Below are 21,768 nucleotides of genomic sequence, written 5' to 3' on the forward strand. Positions count from 1 at the left end.
ACAAAACTCTGCCCAAGTGAAGAACAAATTGAGACTTTGTGTTCTTTTTGTGAATTTACAATTTAATCAAGAAGAATTGAAGCTTGGCATTCAAACTTTGTTTTGAATTCAATCTTTGTGTGATATTTATGTTCTTATGTCATTTAGTATCATATGCTCTCAATTGATTAAAGTTGGTGAAAATTTATTGGTGGTATATATTGAGGAACTTGGGATTTTTATAAATAATCTTTGAGTTACTTTGAAGATTCAATAATTGGAATCTAGTTAAGATAATATTGTTTCAAGTCTTTGTGCTTTTGCAAATTATTCCTCGAGTTAAATTTAAAAAGATAGAAAGTAAAGTCTTTGTGCTACGTAGACTATCTAGCTAGAGTAGAATATCTTTCACTATATCTATCAGACTTTGAGCTAACAGTATATTTGGGTTACAGTGGTGATAGGAGTTATAACACATAAAGAGAAACTTTGAGTTTTCAAGTGTGTGTGTTCCTATCCCGAGGTCATTTTTAGAAAAAAAGGAAAGTAACGAGAGACTTTGTTCTTTCATGGACACTTTACTTTCCAAAATAATTAGTTTGAGTATTACTACAAGTTTTCAAGCTATTTAAATTAAGGGAAAAGTTTATTCTTAAGAGATAATTAGATGGAACTGGTTCTAAAAAAAGAGAACTAAGTTGTTGTTGTGCCTTTGATTACTGTAAAGTTAGCAGGTAGAAGAAAGTAGAATAATTGCAGTAGAAAGGGGGAGCCTTCCCTTATAATTAGGAGGGAGCATATCTTCCCTCCTAAGAGATATTATCCTGAGTGTTGTCGTGAAACACTCTTTTTGTAACCCTTTACAAGTTTACAAAATTTTCACCCAACAAAATAATATAATGAGATGAATCAAACAAGGAAAAATATAAGAGAAACACCTTAACTTTAGAGCTCAAACCACTCCAATTTAAACACCATAAATATAGTCTTTGGTTGATGCAAATACAAGCCAACCAATCCTTCAATAAAGCTTTCCTTCCATTTCTTTCAATTTCCCCAAGAGAGGGGGATTGAGATCATTCCTTTCAAAATGTAAGAATCCATTAAATAGAAGCCCCTTTTCCCCACTTTTCCCTTTTCCTTTTCTAATTCATTTTCACTTTTTCTTTTTACAATATAAAATTAAAAATAAAATTTCATCTAATAAATTAAGGCATTTGAGCCAATTTTATCTTTTTTAGTAGCCATCAATCCATTGATGCACATTGCAATGCTAGTTTGGTGTTAAAATTCCTCTAGGTGTGTATATGTAGTACTCTCCCTAGGGATAGCCAAACAAACCTCTTAGGATAATAAATCATAAACTAGTAGTGCTATGTTGGAAAAGAGTCACATTAGGGTGACACTAAAACTCAACCCCTATGAATATAGAGCATGTGGCAATGACTAACACTAGTAGGGGTTAGGTTGATTCATTGCATGCATGCAATTTCATTCATCCAAAGAGGCTAGTGAAAAATAATATCCCCTTAGAGATTGTTTTGTTATGTGATTTCTTCTTCTAGATAAAAGCATGAATACAATGAGAGAGCTATGATGCCTTGAACTTGGATATATGTGTCTAACAATATATGTCACGAGACTAGGCCTTTACACTCTCCAATAATCTCAAAATTAAAGATCAACATTTTGTGTAGCAACATATTAAATTAAGTAGTGCAAATGGAGATATATCTATGTCCATTTGGTACTTGTTACATGCAAAAATTATTTATAATGATAGAGCCATTAGATGATAAAACATGTGATTAGTGTGAATCTAATATGTTGACGTTTATTGGTATTATGTGAATGTATAAATACATAGGTTACATGGGAAAATATGTTCTTGTGATCAAGTAGGAAAAAACATTCACTTGATTTATTAAGCCACCTTGAAGAGTACAACTCATGTTAATGGTGGTTTTGCCAAGTTATATGCATAGGCCCATATTAGAATGTATTCTACATAGTGAGCTAGAGATATGCTCTATCTCTAAACTTGTGTATATAGGTTATATTTATATAGTGGTTATTAGCTAGTATGACACGTAAAACGTTGATAGATGTCATGTATGCATGCTGTGCTTCCCATTTGGCTAGGGCTATGCTAGGTGTTGGATCCATATGATTCTAGTTGGTTGATACAATCATGTGGAGCTAGGTTTTGGATGCACATGGAGCTAAACTAAATGTATTGGTCCACAGGCATGTGCTACCAATGTGTAGGTCACACGTTAGTGTTCGAGGTCGAGACTTCACCTGCTTGGTATTTTGATCTATATAATTTATGCTTTATGTTCTTGCAACCTAAATATTTTATCATTATGTACTTTCAAGTTATCAAGTATTTCTAGTTTACATTCATAGTTTAGTATAATTAAAATTTAATTTCATAGCACCTTATATTAGTTCACTTGAGCTATGTTGCTCAAGGTAGTTGAGAGTTATTTGGTCTTTTAGACATCATTGTCTTGAGAGTAGTGAATCCCCTACTACACATTGATGTATCATAATGAATAATTGGTGTAACTACAACAAGTGAGGATGTCATTTTATAATTTCTATCAATTACACCATTTCTATTCATTGTTTCATATCTACAAATGACCTAAAATGACATCTTTAAATACACAGAATGTGAAAAATTGGTATTGATACTTACACATAACAACCATAATTTTAAAATATCAACTATTTAAATTCGAAATTAAAAGCTAATAAATATATTGTTAGAAGTTAATCTTAAGAAAACAAAAGAATATAATATTAAATAATCACCATAACCATATATTGAAGACATGATCCCAAATATAAACTTTATGCTCTACAACAAATTAACAGCTCAATCCAATTAGATCACCTTTAGATGTAAATTCGTTGAATATTGACAGCCGCCCTCTTTAATTCGTCCACAAGTAGAGACGATTTAAAGCCGTCAGTCACATGGGCGACCCAAAAAGTGTGTCGGTAATTCAAGCCATTGGACAAAAGCTGTTTTGCAAATGGCCGCCGGTTCCGGGAAGACCAAAAAATGACGGTTTTCTGGGACAATTCGAAGTTTCAAAAATGGCCGCGGGTTCAGGAAATCCAAAATGACGGTTTTGTGGAACTATTGGTGGTTTTCTGATGCATACAGCAGAGGAATAAGTTCGTAGCACTCATTACTAGATTCCAAGCGTACGAGGCAAGGCAAGGAAGGAAGTTTCTTCCCTTGCGCTATAAGGACTCGGCAGCGACGTGAGCCCCACAAAAAGCATTATATACACTCTCCCAATTTAACTATTATTGACAAAGAGCGGATCGCAACTGAACACGACGAAGAAAAAGCCATTTTTTAAATCTATCGAGGTAAAGATCTGGACAAGTTAGGGAAAAACTGTTAATTTTTTGAAATCAGTTACGTATTCTAAATATTTCCAATGAAATCTGGGGCTTGGTCAAGGGATCTATTCCCCGAAGAAGAATCATGGTCAAAGAGATTAAATGAAAATGATGATTAAGTTAGGGTTAATTAGTATTCCTCAAGATTGATTGATACATCCGCAAGTTTAGCTAGGGTTAAGGACAATGTTGACGTTTTCTGACATTTTTAGGTTGAACGAACACAATCGGTGGTTTGATTGATTTGAGAAAGCTCTAGGGTTTGGAAAAGGAATCCAAGCTTTGGAAGGAAATCATGGTGTGAGGTTATAAATAGTTTAGTGAATTAATTCGGGTTTAAGGTTTATCGTTCGGACCAGAGAATTTATCAAGGTTCGGGACATGTATGATGAGTGCTATTAAAGAAAAGAAAATTAACTTTTACTGTGAATAAATAATTTTCTTTTCCGGGGGGTTAAAGTATAGGTGCTCGTAAATTTAAGGGTACGTGATTTTTTTTTTCTTTTGTGTATAATTTTGGCGTGTGTGGCGTATTGGAGATCGCGTGTTTGAGTTTCCTGGCATTTTCTCTCAACTTTTGTGCTGTTCTGTCTGGAGTGTTTTAGCGGTAATCATTTTATAAGGCTTTATTTGAGATTCAGCATTCATAAAATATTTTCTCTGTAAAGCGGGAATAACTGAGGTATTGCTTAAGTCTCTGACACGGGCGTTGGATTTTTGAGGCTTTGAACGAAGATCCGCTTTTAGAGGTTCCGTCTGTTGTGCTTTTTTAATATTTTTCTGTCGAGTGCAGTGATTATAAATGGGGATTTAATGAGCATGATGTTTGATGCACTGTATTGTGTTTTTGTAACTGGATCTGATGTCGGCTCATCTCTGGCAGCGGCAGTAAATGCCATTATTTATTTCGGGTGCTTGACGGGCTCATTAAAATCATTTTTATCGCTCGACGGGTTCATTAAAATCATTTTTATCAAGTAAGAACGCTATTTTGATCCTCGGGAAAAACAGGTGACAGGTGATTCGGAGTTTTCTAAATTTTAATGATTATTTTTTTTTTCCCCCATTTTTGATTAGGAGATTCTGAAGTCAGGCATTTGATTAACATTTGAAGAATATGGTTGCCCCTGTGATGCAGGTTTTCTTTTTGTGGAGGGATCTTCCATAGAGAGCATAGTTATGGTGAGTTACCGTGTCTGCAAGTTGTTTGAAGATGATTTTGTTTTTCTGCTTTGCCTTCTAATGTTGAATCTTGGCAATTAGAGACATGGCACATGCACGTGAGCACACAATGAGACACGAACTAATCGAATTGAGGATGTGCTTCTCTTGTGATCTGCCCTTCTTATCAATGTTATAATAGCTTCATGGCAAGATTTAATTGTTTGGGATGTTCTGTTCAAATTTCATGGACTTTATATGCATGTCCTTCGCCATTTATGGTTATAGCTTCTGAGGGATTCCTTATCCCTTTTGTTCACTTCACAGGTGATTGCCATTCAGGTCGTGTAGATCACGTCGGAAATTTAGTTTGTTTTCTTTGCCACTGATATCCACAGAAGCTTCTTACTGAAGTGAACTATGCAATGTATACAGAGGGAGAGAGACCTAGATTTAGACACAGTTACAAAAGTATGGAAACATACATCCATACATACAGATACAGATGTGGATATATAATACAAGTATATTCGCCCCTCCTTACTATCTCAGTTCAAACGGAATATTTAGTGGATTTGTGTGAAAATATTTTAGTATTGTGCTGCTTATTAGGTATAGCTTTAGTCTTAACCTCTAGCTTTTGGTAACTGTACCGTATGTTTTTTTTTGTAATCTGCAAAACAACTATCCAATGTAGTCTTAGTTTTCAAGGCTTTTCAAGATCGCATGAAACCATCTCTGAGAAACAGGAGTGTTGATTGTGTTTATATGAAATTATTTTAAAATTGGGGACTGCCAGAGCTTTAAATTGCTGTGCAAGTTTGTTAGGGCAGATTCTTTGCTAATCCACAAATCATATTTTGTAGACTTGTTAAATTTTGTAGATTTGTTAAATTGGGTTTCCGTAAAGAGATTTTATTAATTTAGGTCTTAATGGAGCGTCGAGCATTTGTGAGACTAGACTTATAGATGGCTCTGCTACTAATAGTTATGGAATAGCTATTGTGGGTTTATTGAATGTTAAGACGAACTTATATTTTATATATCACTTGTAGGAATGGTAAACAGCATGCCATGTCTTATGAGTCAGTTGCTTTAGGCACTATTCCTTCCTTTGATAGCTAGCTGTATAAGTTTTAGTCTGCTTGTTTTGTTTTTGTCATATGTGATTTTCTTCTTTTATTAATGACTCAAAAACTTTACACATAATCTGTAATAAGAGTGGCTATGGGCCTTTCGAGGTTTAGAACAAAAAGTACTTTTGATGTATAATTTTGAAGACCCTAGTTCTTTATAGAGTTTGTATTGATCTCTTCTCAAGTTTTAAGTCATCTTGTCATTGTTTTGTTGTTGTTTTCATTTGAAAACTATGATTGACTTTCTTATTTTTCACTTTTCTCCATAGATAAAACCTAAGTTATGTTGATGCAGGGGGATTTGCAACGATGCATTGAGGAAGATTATATAAATATCTTGGGAAATGGAAATTGTCCAGAGGCTAGATCTTTTCACTCATCTACTGCTGTAGGTAAAAGAATAGTAAGTATCCAGAGATACCAAGGAGTTGTAGATGAGCATCTGCAGTTAATGTTTTCTTGAGTATTACATGTTTCTGAATCCTGATATTCTTTTTTGTGGAATTATGTACAAGGCTTCCAAGTAGTCATTGTCCTTTTGCCTTTTTGACAGTATATATTTGGAGGGGACAAAGGAGGTATTTTGTCTAATGATGTACAGATTTTTGAGACCTCGACTGGAAAATGGTAAAACAAACTGACTGGTTCCGAGTCATCAGTGGGCTGGTTCCACTTATCATGACACAGTTTATATCTGTTTTGGCAGGATTACTCCATTAGTCCTAGGCACTAGACCATCTCCTCGTCGGGGTCACTCTGCCGTTCCTCTGAACAATGACCGGATACTGATTCTTGGTGGCAGCTCCAAACCAAAGGACAATATCTGGTTTCTTGAGGTCAGAATCCTATTGAACAATATGTTTAATTAAAATGAAGCTTGACAAGATCAATATTGACTTGTATGAATATGGGTAGGTTGACACTTCTTTTGTCAAAGAACAAAGGAAAATTCAAGGCAATGAAGTTGTAGCATGGAGCAAGGCAATTATAGGTGATACTCCTCAACCTGTGGTCATTAGTGGACCATCCGGTGTTGGAAAAGGAACCTTGATAAACAAACTCATGAAAGAATTCCCAGCTACCTTTGGATTTTCTGTAAGTCATACAACACGAGCTCCAAGAGAGAAAGAGATGGCTGGAGTACACTATCACTTTACCCAACACAAAGTAATGGAAATGGAGGTTCAGGAAGGAAAGTTTCTCGAGTCTGCAAATGTCCATGGCAATATGTATGGAACTAGCATTGCAGCCGTAGAGGCAGTAGCTGATGCTGGGAAGGTATAGAATTGGGTGGTAGTCATTGTAAAGTAGATTAAATTTTGGTTCACCAAAGAATTTCTATTTGCTTTGGTTTCTGACTGTCCTTTTCCATTCTGATGGGATTTGTCTGGTAGGTGATATTGGTGTAAATATACTCCAAATTAATCTTATGTGGAAGCGCCAATGGTGGTTTTCTTTGCTTTGCAGAGATGTATTTTGGACATTGATGTCCAAGGGGCAAGGTCTGTGAGGAATAGTACATTAAATGCCCTGTTCATCTTTATCTGCCCACCTTCACTTGAAGAGCTAGAAAAACGTTTGCGTGGGAGGTAAATATAAGAATGCTAACTTGCTTTTAGTGTCTTGGTCAAGCTCTTGTTTTGCTCTCATAGAAGGGAAATGTGTAATGTTTTGGAATTTTATATAAGGCTCTTATTTTGTTCCAGAGGAACAGAAAAGGAGGAAGATGTCCAAAAGCGTTTAAGAACTGCCAAGTCAGAACTCGAACAGGGGAGAAACTCAAATCTATTTGACCATATATTGGTTAATGATGACTTGGATGCATGCTATGACAATCTCAAGGTAAGCTACTGTTGGAGGGAATTTTTTGTACTTGGGGTTTTGGTTTGGATGCAAATTTGCTTATAATTCTGCTTTCTTCTTTAAAGGATTTTCTTGGCCTCAGTAATGTGTCCTTTCCATTGGGAGCAGCCAATGGTCTTCCTGATCCATGTGCGTACCTACCTTATTCAGTTTTTTTGTATTTTCATTGTTTCTGTCTGGATGGTTGGCTATTAGATGCGTACTAATTGTTTGACATCCTTCTCTGGCATATAAAACAAATACAGCAGTGGTAGATGTTGAATTCCCTTATGGTCATTCTGCATCATTAGTGAATCAAAAAGTAATAGTTTATGGTGGTATTTCAGCAGAAGGAAGAGGAGCAAAAACAATGTATGTAGCCCCGTTTGTATTATTATCAGTTTCAGGGTGTTGCATTTTTAATAAAAAATGTAGGGAATTAATTTCTTTTGATTGGTCTCCTGCAGGCATGTCCTTGATGTGTCTTCCCTTGAAGGTGGAGCTCCAGGAAGAACTCGAGGTGTAAAGACTCTGGCAGTGGATGAAATCAGTAATCCATGCATCTGGCTCAAATAAAGTCCTCCATCTAGAGAACAAGCAAAGAAGTTTCAACCAGAAGTTTGTCTGGTTACAGGGAATGGTGGGGTCAATCACTGATAAATTTTGTGATGATCTGGATAAAGATCTGTTTTAATCGCAAAGTTAGTGATTGTGCGGCTTTATTGATAACTAATAAATCCAACTAGAGGAGTGAGGTGGGAATTTCATGTTTACAATGTACTTGATATTTTGTTTCAGATTAGTAATTGAGAAAATCCATAATTTCTGAGAATTCTTTTCAAGCGACAAAGAGCATTCATTTGCAAAACAAGCTTGTTTTAGATGAATATCAATACTAACAATGATGGTTATGTGGCTCCAAAGTCGCAAGTTTCTTGATTCATTGGAGATCCATAATAGCAAGGATGTAATAAAGGTGTTGCCATAGTGGGGTGCAGATCCAGAGCGCTCCATGCAGTTCTCATTTCTGCAATTTTGTGATCTTTGGAATCGATATGAAAAATGTCTGATTCCTATATACAACAATCATAAGAGCATATAATTTATACTGATTTTACAATGGCCATTTTAGCGTTATGTTAGTATTGGACTATGAAGACATCATTTACAGACATGTACTCCACTTGATTCAGATGATATTCGCTACTACATTCCTTGTTTATTTTATATGGTGGTCAAGAGCATTCCTGCAATGTTTTATAATTAAATTGTTGCATTTCTTCATCGGCAGAATCAGCTTTTTAAATGCAAGACAACAAAGAACTGTTTGATCGATTATCCGACAGAAGTAAATGTATTATTTCATTTAGCCAAGTTATTTGAAGACATGTCTTTTTAATGTTTGAAAGTTTTTTAAATGATGTTTAGTGCCCTGCCCCCCCTGTGAACATGTGTTACCCTGAGTTTTGCAGTGCATGTAAGATAGAGAAATCTAGGGCTGTGGTAGCTTTACAGCAATCTAATGTGGGGGAAGATTGAATTCCATTGTTAGATGCTATATGCATTTTGGTGGATTGAATTGTGTCCTTTTCTGACTTATGGTGGTCAGGGCCATTCAACATGTTGGTCCTTTTTCCACTATTTGATCAGATGTTGTGATCACATCTTACCAGTCTGTAACGATGGCAATTCAACAATACTAAAGTTCTACTCTGCATTAGAGCTCCCCCATTAGAGACTTAGAGCCAATCGAAGTGTGCTAATATTCAAGTTTTCAAGATATTCCTGCTATATCTTCTCTGTCAAGTAGAGATACCATAACTGCCAAAACATAATGACCTTTTCTTTGCCAAGTCGGGATGCCATTGTTGCCAAAACAATATGTATACACACCATTAAAGACCGTTTTTTAAGGGTAAAAGCAAACGAATTACAATATCATTCAACTATGTATCCAGTAGTAGTGAAACTACTATGCTTTTTCTTTTTAAATTTTCTTTTTTGGTGAAACTACTATGGTATTTCTCAAGTAGATTAAAAGAGTGTTTCATACAACCAGTTTATGTTCAAACATACCATTAAACAAGTTTTATGTGCGAAACGAGTTAAATAGGAATGTTCAATCGCTTGGTTTACCAAGTTTGCGAACTAGATTGTTGGTGCCAAAAATATCATGTGTCATGAATTGAATATTGTAATCAATGCGCCAAGAATAAGCCAAGTATATACCAGAACTAGAAGATAACTGGTTTATATTCATTATATAAATGGTTATATAAGAACCATAAATGGTTTGGAAGACTTTAGGGGTTAACTTGTTGGAGAATAAAAGCCTTTAATGCTTTTCAAAGACTTTGGAGGCTTTGAGAAGCGACTTCTCTTTTCTTAGGAATGTGACAATAATTAGGGGATAGGATTAAACTAATTACGAATGGTTTAGAAGAATCTAGAAGGGGATTAGAAGGCAAGTGGGTTTGGCGGGTTAGGGAAAATAGGATTTTAATTAAAATAAAATTCATTTATTTCAACTAAAATTGTGGAACTTGCATTTGTAGGAGAATGCAACTTGCTTTCCCGCTCTGCAATTTTTTGAATTTCTTGCTATGCCTGTTGTTTCTGCTGGGGAGGGCCAGTCCTCCCTAGACCCTGACCCCCCCCGGTTGACCTGCAGATTTGTTCAGATCTAGCTCTTGTTTTGCATGCCCAAGGTGATGGATGGGCTCCCTCAGTTGTTGCTTGCAATGAGATCCTGCACGAGGCCCCCTGCCTTGCGAAGCTTCCTCTGGTGGCCCCCGACTTGGATTCCCCCAAAAAGGGCCCCAAGAATCAAGAGGTGGGTCCTTTGCCTGGGGAAGCTCAAGTGAACTCCTAGAAAGGTGCCCTTGTTGGCAACTCCAAGTCAAAAATTCCGACGTTGCTGCCAAAAGTCACTAATGGTGAGGAGGGCCCCGAGATTTGCCTCCCAGACAGTATCATCGATAATATTGCTTCCTCCCTCCACCTTTGCCTGGTAGGAAGATTCCTAGCCTTCAGACCCACTATAGATATGGTCAGAAGATGGGCGGGCTCTAGATGGAAAATCAAAGGTAGTGTCTCGGTCTCTACTATGCCTGGCAGACTCTTCCTTTTTAGATTTACTGCAGAAGAAGACTTCATCTATATTATGTCTGGTTCATGGTCTTATGGTAAGCATTGCCTTACTCTCTCCAAGTGGAAGCCGAGATTTGGTCCAAGTGCGGACCTCCTTAGACTGGCACCGGTTTGGATCAGATTCCCGGGCCTCCCCCTGGAATAACAGCAAGCTGGATGGTCTTGTGGTTGGCTCTTCTCACAACTTTCTTTCCACCAGGTTCACTATGAATAACTTCTCTTGGTTCTTTTTTAACATTTATGCTCCTAATACTAGACACGACCGGGTTCTGATCTGGGAGGAAATCACTACCTTCCTGACTAACAATAAGGAGGACTTGTTTATGTTAGCTGGGGATTTCCACACCCCCCTTTATCCTTCTGAAAAGATAGGAGGTCTAACAAACTACAGTGAGAGCACGCTTGACTTTGTTGACTTCATAAAAAATAATGAGTTACTTGATCTTGACCTTCAAGGGAACCCGTTCACTTGGTCTAACAATAGAAAAGGCTCCAATCTGATTGAGGTCAAGATGGACATGTTTCTGATCTCTGCCAGGTGGAACATTGGAACTAATTCCTCGCTCTTATCTCTCCCATGCACTCTCTGACCACTCCCCGATCCTCCTCTCTTGGGTTGACAAGCTGACCTTCGGTCCCTCACCCTTTAGGTATGAGATCATGTGGCACTCCCATCCAGACTTCAAAAAATGCATACAAAACTGGTGGAACTCCCCTGTTCAAGGTACGACTATGTTCATAATTTCTAAAAAGATGGAAATTATCAAAATGGAGGTGAACACTGATGAATACTAATGAACAACAAATACCCTAACTGGTACTGAGAGCGGGGGGGGGTGAATAAGTACACACAAAAACTTCTCCGCAACTTATCAAGTTAAAACAATGCTAACTGGTTATCTTTATTACTGAACTTAACCATGGCAATATCGGTTAAACATAGTAAGACTTCAGACAACTTAAACCAGTAAAACTGAATACTTCAAATATCATTCAATACTTGATAACTACTTCACCCATAAACATATGCATGTGGTGTATCAATAATACCATAACCATTAGCTTTGCATGCATAATCACCTAAACAAAGAATACTTAATCATCACATGAAAAATGCACAACTCATGACACACAATTTTTTCACGTGGAAACCCAAATGGGAAAAACCACGGCAGGGATGAATACCCACAAGCTTGTTTTGAACTCTTTTGAAGCTCACTCTGTTAGGAGCCTAGTTCGGTTAAAGACTTTACAATAAGGTTCTACTAGGAATCGATCCTGTTAAAGATCACCCGGTTAAGGGAAGGCTATATACCCTATTAAAGGTTGAAACCCTGTTAAAGGTTACCTCGCTAGAGGATTTAAAGAACTCAATGAACTTGAGTCACCTGGTTAGAGGATTTACAGTAAGCCTATTAAAGCTACCCGACAGAGGGATTTTCCTTTTGTTGAAATGGTTAGAAGACAACAGGTAAAACTCTGATCTGATAACAACACTATATTCTAAGGCAGATCCTTTTCAGTTCCTCTACTCTGCAATCACACTCTGCAGTTTTCACTCATTGGTCTGGCAAGTATCTCATCACTCAGATACACATACAACTTTTGCCAACAACAACAATATCAAAACTCATCGACCTTATAGACAAGAATTAGGTCAGTAACATGAACCCTAAACCCCAAGTATTTTAGGTTTACAATTACAAGCGGTCCAATCCTAACCGTCCAAACACTTTACATAGAATGAAACAGTCTCAAACAGATCTCAAGTCATTCTGCATCGTCCATTCTTCACCGCACAAAGAAATTAGTAACCCATCACGCTTTCTTCTCATACCGCTAAGAAGAATGTTCATTCCTAAGGTAGACAATTAATGCAGTCGATCTTCACATGCAAGATCCTCAAGGAAATCCTTCATGTGCACAAAACTGACATGGCATCTCGATCTCATCCTTATTTCTTAGCTAACTCATCACATAATATCATCGGTTGCATCGCACAAGCTGGATTGCCAAACCGGAAACCCTAGAGTTGAGACTACCAACCAGTAGTCACACTCAGTGAAACCCTGACACTGGTTCACTACATCTCTTCATACCGGTTGACTTGTACCGCTTCCAATCTTCATACCGGTGTACCTGCTTGAGCACATATTGACATCAATGACAACATACTTTGTCACCGCTTCATCATATGCCAACAATCTCCCCCTTTGGCATTGATGGCAATACTCAGTGTATCATTGCAACTAAAAACATCATAGACCAGTGCATCTAAAATATCTTCATTAGATATCTTCTCCCCTATCATACATCTTCTCCCCCTTTGACAACAATGCCAAAGTGGAGGCACAAGCTTCCACACTCCACTATGCTGCTCCCCCTATGGAGTAACATCCTTCAACACATCAATCTTGAAAGATTTGTCACTATAATACTTGACTGATGTGGAGCACACATCTTTAGATTACTTCATGAAGGGGAAAAACCCCTAATTCACCTCTCAAATAGGTAAATGTAGTCTTCGGTAAGGGATTAGTGAATATGTCTGCTAGCTGCTCCTTACTGGAAACATGTTGTAATACGAACTCTCTGTTTTGAACATTTTCTCTCAAGAAATGATACTTGAGCTCAATGTGCTTAGTTCTAGCATGCAATACCGGATTCTTGGAAATATTGATTGCACTAGTATTATCACAGAAAATACTCACCGGTTCAGATATAGGTACTTTGAAGCCATTCAATACATGCTTCATCTAGATTGCCTGAGTGTAGTTCATAAATGCTGCCACATATTCTACTTCAGTGGTAGACTGAGAAATACAGCTCTGCTTCTTGCTTGTCCAGGAGACTAGTCTTCCACCAAGGAAGAATGCTCCACTGGTTGTGCTCTTCTAGTCGTCCACATTACCTGCCCAATCTGCATTGGTAAACACTTTGAGATTAAAATCACCATTGTATGGATACCACAATCCATAGTCAACAGTCCCTTTCAGGTATCTAAGAATCCTCTTGACCGCTACCAAGTGGGATTCTCTTAGACTCTTCTAAAAACGAGCTACTATGCCCACTGCATGAGCAATATCTGGTCTGCTGTACACCACATAGTGCAGCTTACCGATCATTGACCGGTACTCCTCATTCACCAATGCTGAATCATCTTCCTTAGTCAATTTATAGTCGATCACCATCGGTGTACCAACCGGTTTTCTCTCCTCCATGCCAAAGGTCTTCAATACCTCTTTGACATACTTGGATTGGGTAATAAAGATACCCTCTTTCATTTGCTAAATCTGTAAACCAATGAATAACTTTATCTCTCCAATCAGAGACATCTCAAACTCTTTCTTCATTTCATCTGCAAATGCATGGCTCATTTCATCGTCTCCTCCAAAGATTATGTCATCTACAAATACTGCACAGATCAGAATCTGATCACCTTCAGATTTCAGGTATATGTTACTGTCCTCACTTGTTCTCTGAAATCCAATTTTCACAAGATGAGAGTGTAACCATTCATACCATGCCCTTGGTGCTTGTTTCAATCCATACAGGGCCTTGTGTAATCTACACACCATGTTACTATCTTCTGATAAGGAAAACCCATCTGGTTGCTCAATATACACTTCCTCTTCTAGGATTCCATTGAAGAACGCAGACTTCACATCCATCTGGTATACCTTAAATCCCTTGAATGCTGCGAATGCAAGTAGCATTCAAACACCTTCTAGTCTAGCCACATGAGAAAATGTTTTTCTATAGTCTTCTCCCTCTTCCTGAGCATATCCCTTGCATACAAGTCTTACCTTGTTCCTTACAACTGTGCCTTCTTCATTCAGCTTATTCCTAAGGACCCATTTCGTACCTATGACATTCTTGTGTTCTGGTCTGGGTACCAAGGACCATGTTGCATTCTTTTCTATCTGGTCTAGCTCCTCTTCCATTTCCTTAATCCAGTCTTCATTTGTAAGTGCCTCTCTAGTGGTCTTAGGCTCAAATTCAGAAATCATGCAAGAGTTCTCTTTCACCTTTCTTCTTGTGAGTATCCTTGCATCTTTATCTCCTATGATCTACTTCAGATCATGATGTAGTTTCACATATCTGGGAATGACTCTTGCTGGTTCTGCTTGCTTTTCCTCTTCTTCTTCATCTCCATATTCTTCTTCACCTACTGTAGCTTCTACCAGTACAGGATCGCTGAGGTCTTTGCTTGTTTCTTTCTTAACCGGTTCCCAGAAGGCTACACCCGGTTCATCTTCCACTTTCTCACTGCAAGTTTTCTCAGGTTCCTCAGGGGATTCATCAACCCTGACATTGATACTCTCAACAATTTTCTATGTTCTATTATTGTAGCACTTGAGAGCTTTGCTCTTAGTGGAATATCCCAAAAATATTCCTTCATCACATTTAGCATCAAACTTGCTCAGATGCTCACCTCTCTTGATGTAACACTTACTGCCAAATACTTTAAAATAACTCACAGTGGGAGTCTTCCCGGTCCAATACTCATAAGGGGTTTTATCTTTACCTTTCTTGATGAGTACCTGGTTCATAGTATAAATTGCAGTTCTCACTGCTTCTCTCCAAAAAGTGTGAGCAACCTTTCCTTGGATCAGCATAGTTTTGGCTGCTTCAACTACAGTCCTGTTATTCCTTTCTGCTATGCCATGCTGTTGTGGTGTCCTTGGGGCAGACAATTGCCTCTTGATACCATTCTCTTCATAGTACTTGTTGAATTCATCAGAAGTGAATTCACCTCCTTGACCAGTTCTTAGGCATTTTATCTTTTGACCACTTTTCTTCTCTACTAATGCTCTAAAGGCTTTGAAATTTCCAAATGCCTTAGACTTGTCTTTCAAGAATGTGACCCACATCATTCTTGAACAGTCATCGATAAGAATCATGAAATACTGATCTCCCTAAATACTTCTAGTTTTCATAGGACCACACAAATCGATATGCACAAGATCAAGTAAGTTCTTTGCTGAAAAAGACTTACCTTTGAAAGTTGAGGAAGGCATCTTCCCAAGTGGACATTCTCTGCATAAAGAATTCTCCAGTATGTTCAGCAAAGGCAATCCTCTTACTGCCTTAATCTTACTAGCCTTTACAATATTATCAAAGTTCATATGACAAAGTCTCCTATGCCATATCCAATTGTCATCAAACTTCACCATCAGACATCGACTAATCTTGGCATTCAGCTGAAACAAGTTACCTCTAGTCTACTTATCAGTAGGAATAAGTTCACCACTCTTTCCAATTATATTGCAGACTCCACCTTTGAATTCCAGAATGAGTCCTTTATCATTTAGCTGAGCAAAACTCAACAGATTATGCTTAAGACCTTCTACCTAGTAGACATCATCCGCATTGATCTTTCTATTCAGTGAGATGGATCCTTTACCTTTTACCAAGCAAGGTGCATCATTGCCAAATCTGACAACACCTCCATCATAATCTTCTAGAGACAAAAACTTCCCCGATCACTAGTCATGTGGTGAGAACAACCACTATCAATAATCCACTCATTAGAGTTGTCAATGCGAGAGACAAGTGCTTTCTTGTCAGACACTTCTTCCTTTACAACTACAAACACTATGTCCTCATTCTCTTCATCCTCAGATTCTTCATCAGTAACACCTTCATCCATTGCAACAAGACAATTTCTTCTATTTCATCCTTTATACTTTCTAAACCTCTCCGGTTTATCCTTATTTTCATTGTTAGGACAGTTAACAACTATATGTCCTATCTTATTGTAGAAAAAACATTTTAAAGGAAGCTTACCTTTGTATTTTCCAGTGCCTTTTGGAAGTCTCTTGGCAAGAAGAGCTTCAAACTCCATCAAAATCTCTTCATCATCCATATCTCTGCTTTGCTTGGATTCATAACTGGTACTTCTTTTCCTTTTCTGGTTGGTATAGCAGATGCTCTAAAGGCTGACTTAGTCTTCTGAACACTGCCATCATAGCTATTCAACTCATATGCAGTCAACTTTGCAATGATAGAGTCTAAGGATACCTTGGTTTTGTCAATAGACCTTAGCTCCTGAATAGCAGCAACTCTGATTGCATAAACCGGTAAAAATGATCTCAAAACTTTACTGACAACGGTGGCATCTTCAATTGTTCCACCAATGCTCTTGATATCTACAACCACAGTCTTGATCCTTATGCAATATTGGCGAATGGTTTCACTTTCAACCATCCTCATGTCTTCAAATTTTCCTCTAAGGCTCTCTTCCTTAGCTTGCTTGACATGCTCATCACCGCCATAAATAGTTTCCAATGTGTCCCATACATCCTTAGGAGTGTCCTTATCTTGTACATCAATGAACTCAATATCAGACAAATTGCTAATAAGGGCTTCCATGACTTGCCCATTTTCTTGAATCTCTCTTTTTTGATCATTGGTTAGAGTGCCAGTGGGGATTACATAGACATTCTCAACATAGCTCCAGTGTTGAGCACCCAAACTCTTGATATAGATCTTCATTATGTCCTTCCATGTTTTGAAGTTATCTCTACTGAACTTAGGACCTTCCCTCTTCATCATTAAGGCAGGATCTTTTACCTCAAGTGGTTAAGCTTATATCATCGAGGACTTGGAGTAGATCTGATACCAATTGATGAATAATGATGAACAACAAATACCCTAACTCATACTGAGAGGGGGGGGGGGGGGGGGTGAATCAGTACATACAAAAACTTCTCCGCAACTTATCAAGTTAAAACAATGCTAACCGATTGTCATTATTACTGAACTTAACCATGGCAATACCGGTTAAACATAGAAAGACTTCAGACAACTTAAACCGGTAAAATTGAATACTTCAAATATCATACAATACTTGATAAATACTTCACCCTTAAACATATGCATGTGGTGTATCAGTAATACCATAACCATTAGCTCTACATGCATAATCACCTAAACAAAGAATACTTAATCATCACATGAAAAATGCACAACTTATGACACACAAATTTTTCATGTGGAAACCCAAATGGGAAAAGCCACGGTGGGGATGAATACCCACAAGCTTGTTTTGAACTCTTTTGAAGCTCACTTTGTTAGGAGCCTAGTCCGGTTAAAGACTTTACAATAAGCTTCTGCTAGGAACCGATCCTGTTAAAGATCACCCAGTTAAGGGATGGCTATATACCCTGTTAAAGGTTGAAACCCTGTTAAAGGTTACCTCGCTAGAGAATTTAAAGAACTCAATGAACTTGAATCACCTGGCTAGAGGATTTACAGTAAGCCCGTTAAAGCTACCCGACAAAGGGATTTTCCTTCTGTTGAAATGGTTAGAAGACAATAGGTAAAACTCTGATATGATAACAACACTATATGCTAAGGCAGATCCTTTTCAGTTCCTCTACTTTGCAATCACACTATGCAGTTTTCACTCACTGGTCTGGCAAGTATCTCATCACTCAAATACACACAACTTTTTCCAACATCAACAATATCAAAACTCATCGACCTTATAGACAGGAATTAGGTCGGTAACATAAACCCTAAACCCTAAGTATTTTAGATTTATAATTACAGGCGGTCCAATCCTGACCGTCCAAACACTTTACATAGAATGAAACAATCTCAAATAGATCACAAGTCCTTCTGCATCGTCCATTCTTCACCGCACAAAGAAATCAGTAACCCATCATGCTTTCTTCTCATACTGCTAAGAAGAATGTTCATTCCCGAGGTAGACATTTAATGCAGTCAATCTTCACATGCAAGATCCTCAAGGAAATCCTTCATATGCACAAAACTGACATGGCATCTTGATCTCATCCTTATTTCTTAGATAACTCATCATAGAATATCATCGGTTGCATCACACAAGATGGATTTCCAAACCAGAAACCTTAGAGTTGAGACTACCAACCGGTAGTCACACTTAGTGAAACCTTGACACCGGTTCACTAGATCTCTTCATACTGGTTGACCTGTACTGCTTCCAATCTTCATACCTGTGTAGCTTCTTGAGCACATATTGACATCAATGACAACATACATTGTCACCGCTTCATCATATGCCAACAAAAGCCTAGAGTCTTTCTTCCTTTGGGGATATCTTCAAGAGAAAAAAGGAGGCTGAAACCAATTTGGACTGCATCCAGAGGACCATTGTGGAGGGGAATTCCTCTATGGACACTCACATAGAGGAGGAGGGATGGAGACACAAATGGAATGAAATCATGAATCTTGAAGAAATTTACTGGAAGCAAAGATCCAGGATCCAATGGCTAACTGAGGGGGATAGGAACACCTCTTTCTTTCATAGATCGGCCTCAAAGCATAAAAGGAGGAACAATATCCGTTCCATTCTCAATAACAAAAATGAGGAAGTGGTGGGGAATAATGAAATTGGTAAATGGGATTCCCTTCACTTTGCTAATGCCTACTCGAATGATAGGATCATGGAACCTACTGAGATCAGTGATAAACTCCTTAGTCTCATCCCTCAAGTCCTGGATGAGGTTGATAATGAGCTACTGATAAGCCATGTGTCTAAAGAAGTTAAAGAAGCAGTTTTTGCTATGGCTGCTTTTAAGGCCCCTGGTCTTGATGGCTTCCCTGCTGCTTTTTTCCAGGTTTTTTGGGAAACTATGAAGCATGATCTCACTAAAGCTACCAGGGACTTCATTCGCACTGGTAAACTCCTAAAGAAGTTGAATAACACTTTCATTATCTTGGTGCCCAAAGTTCCTAATTCGAAACTCACGACTGACTATCGGCCCATCAGCCTATGCAACCCAGTTTATTAAATTTTCTCTAAAGTTATTGTCAACATAATCAAACCCCTCCTTGATAAATGTATCAGTCCCTCTCAAAGAGGTTTTGTTCTGGGCAGGCAGATCCTTGATGTTGTCATTACTCCTCATAAGGTCATTCACTCCATGGAGAAAAGTCGCAGCCCAGGTATGACTCTCAAACTTGACATATCTAAGGTTTATGATAAAGTTAATTGGAAATTTCTGTATGCGGTCCTTTCTAAGATGGGATTCCAAGAAAGATTTATCAATATTATCAGGGTGGTGGTGGAAAGTGTTCACTATTCGGTGATTTTCAATGGCACCCCCTGGGGCTTCTTCAACGCTGGGAAGGGGCCACGATAGGGTGACCCTCTCTTACCTTATTTGTTCATTATGGTAGCTTAAGTATTGAGTAGGAATTTCTCCAATTTGATAAGGACCAATAGAATCTCGGGGGTAAAGGATGCTTCCACTCTTCCTCCTATGGTTATGCAGCAATTTGTGGACGACACCTTCCTTTTCAGCCTATCGTTTGTGATAGAGGCTAAAGAATGGAAACATCTGCTAGAATAGTATGCCCTTGCCTCTGGTCAACTGATCAACTATTGTAAGAGCAAGGTTTAGTTCTTTAACATGGACAAAAATTCTCCAAGATAAACTTATTCAAATCCTTGGATGTAGTGCTGCTGATCTCCCTGATTCCTACTTGGGTCTCCCCCTCACTATCAAAGAGGTCACCTCCCACTTTTGGGAATCAATCCTAGAAATAATGCAAAAGAAACCTGCTGGCTAGACTAGTAAAACTTTGAGTAGTGCGGGTAAACTCCAACTCCCGATGACCTCCCTTCAAGGTGTTCCTATCTACTTCCTCTCTCTATTCAAGATTTCCAATTCTATGGCTGAGAAACTCGAGAGAATCCAAAGAAGCTTTCTGTGGATAGGATTGGAGGAGAAGGCCAGAATCAACTTAGTCAACTAGGAGAAGGTGTGCAAATGGAAGGTCATGGGGGGCCTTGGGATTAGAAAAAACTCTGATCTGAATAAGGCCTTGTTGACTAAAATTAGATGGATCCTTATGAAGGGCAAAAATGACTGGAGCATGATTATGAGGGCCAAGTACTTCAATCACACCCCTTCCCCTCCCTCCTCTCTTCCAATGAGCTCCCTCATGGGTCTAAAATTTGGAACAACTTTGTTAAGAACATGAAACTTCTCAAGCGGGGTCTTAAGTGGCAAGTTGGTAATGGTGAGAAAATTAGATTTTGGGAGGACAACTGGATTGGTGATAGACCCCTTGCCTCCTCCCGGTTCAGTTGCCTCATGGTCACTCTCAAGGATTCGATTGGCTCCCTTGTGATAAACTACATCTCTCCTTTCTGCTGCTGGTTAAGGCTTGCAGATAGTCTGGGAAATACTCCCCAATGGTTTCATTTGGCTGAAGAGCTGCAAACCCTTCTTAAGGGGATCAGGATCCCTTGTTTCACTCACACTGATAAACTTGTTTGGACCGCGAATCCCTCAGGGTCTTTCAGTGTTAAATTGGCCTACAATCTCTTGGTTGCCTCCTTCAATGATTGCTATAGCTGGAAAGAAGTTTGGAACTCTCAGCTCATCCCTAAAATTATCTTCTTCTAGTGGACGACCCTTCACGGGAAGATCCTTACTATTGATAATCTGAAGAGAAGAGGATTTACGATTGCCAACAAATGTGCTATGTGTAATTGTGCTGAGGAAAGCATAAATCACCTCTTTATTCATACCCCTTTGCGTCCAGGGTTTGGTACAAAGTTCTACAGAAATTCAATTTGTCTTGGACATTCTTGGAAAACTTGCAATAGTTTATCAACAACTAGAAGTGCCCCTCCGCACACTCGCCAGTCATACTTTTTTGGAGACTTATTCCTCCCCATGTCTATTGGCATATTTGGAAGGAAAGAAATAATAGGATATTCCGTGACACCAGCAACTCGGTTGACACGGTGATTGACATAGCTGAGAATTACCTCAGGGAGAACACCCTCATCAGCAAGTGGAAAACCTTGCAATCTGGCCTCATGGCTTTGGATCGGCGGTGGATTAAAACATGGAATTTGCCAGATAGCTTCCTTCAATATGACAATTCAAAAAAAGATGGAGAGGCTTAATATTAGATGGTCAACACCTCCTCCCCCTTGGCTCAAGCTCAATTTTGATGGTGCTGCTCGTAGTGGTTTTGCGGCAGGGGGCATAATTATCAGGGACAGCTTGGGCAACTTGGTTTTGGCCTATGCAGGAAATTTTGACTCTGTCTCAAGCAACATGGCTGAAGC

The 21,768-nt window shown here is 38.4% G+C and overlaps 1 protein-coding gene across 15 annotated transcripts; it reads left to right on the forward strand.

Moving 5' to 3' along the window:
* Positions 1-3,085: 3,085 nt before the first annotated feature.
* LOC131034421 (guanylate kinase 1) lies at positions 3,086-8,667 on the forward strand. Of its 15 annotated transcripts, none has more exons than XM_057965897.2 (13): positions 3,086-3,369; positions 4,286-4,420; positions 4,541-4,584; positions 4,891-5,087; positions 5,995-6,102; positions 6,253-6,326; positions 6,406-6,535; positions 6,615-6,977; positions 7,167-7,288; positions 7,406-7,541; positions 7,628-7,691; positions 7,808-7,913; positions 8,009-8,667. In XM_057965897.2, the coding sequence occupies exons 4-13, from the start codon at positions 4,989-4,991 to the stop codon at positions 8,115-8,117; spliced, it is 1,311 nt and encodes a 436-aa protein (XP_057821880.1). In that variant the 5' UTR covers positions 3,086-3,369; positions 4,286-4,420; positions 4,541-4,584; positions 4,891-4,988; the 3' UTR covers positions 8,118-8,667. The 15 variants fall into 15 exon arrangements, with proteins under 15 accessions (XP_057821880.1, XP_057821888.1, XP_057821882.1 ...); XM_057965905.2 differs by having other exon boundaries at positions 4,286-4,379; XM_057965899.2 differs by lacking the exon at positions 3,086-3,369 and adding an exon at positions 3,603-3,885.
* Positions 8,668-21,768: the final 13,101 nt, after the last annotated feature.

The sequence above is a fragment of the Cryptomeria japonica genome, chromosome 5 (genome assembly GCF_030272615.1).
Source record: "Cryptomeria japonica chromosome 5, Sugi_1.0, whole genome shotgun sequence".
NCBI lineage: Eukaryota > Viridiplantae > Streptophyta > Pinopsida > Cupressales > Cupressaceae > Cryptomeria > Cryptomeria japonica.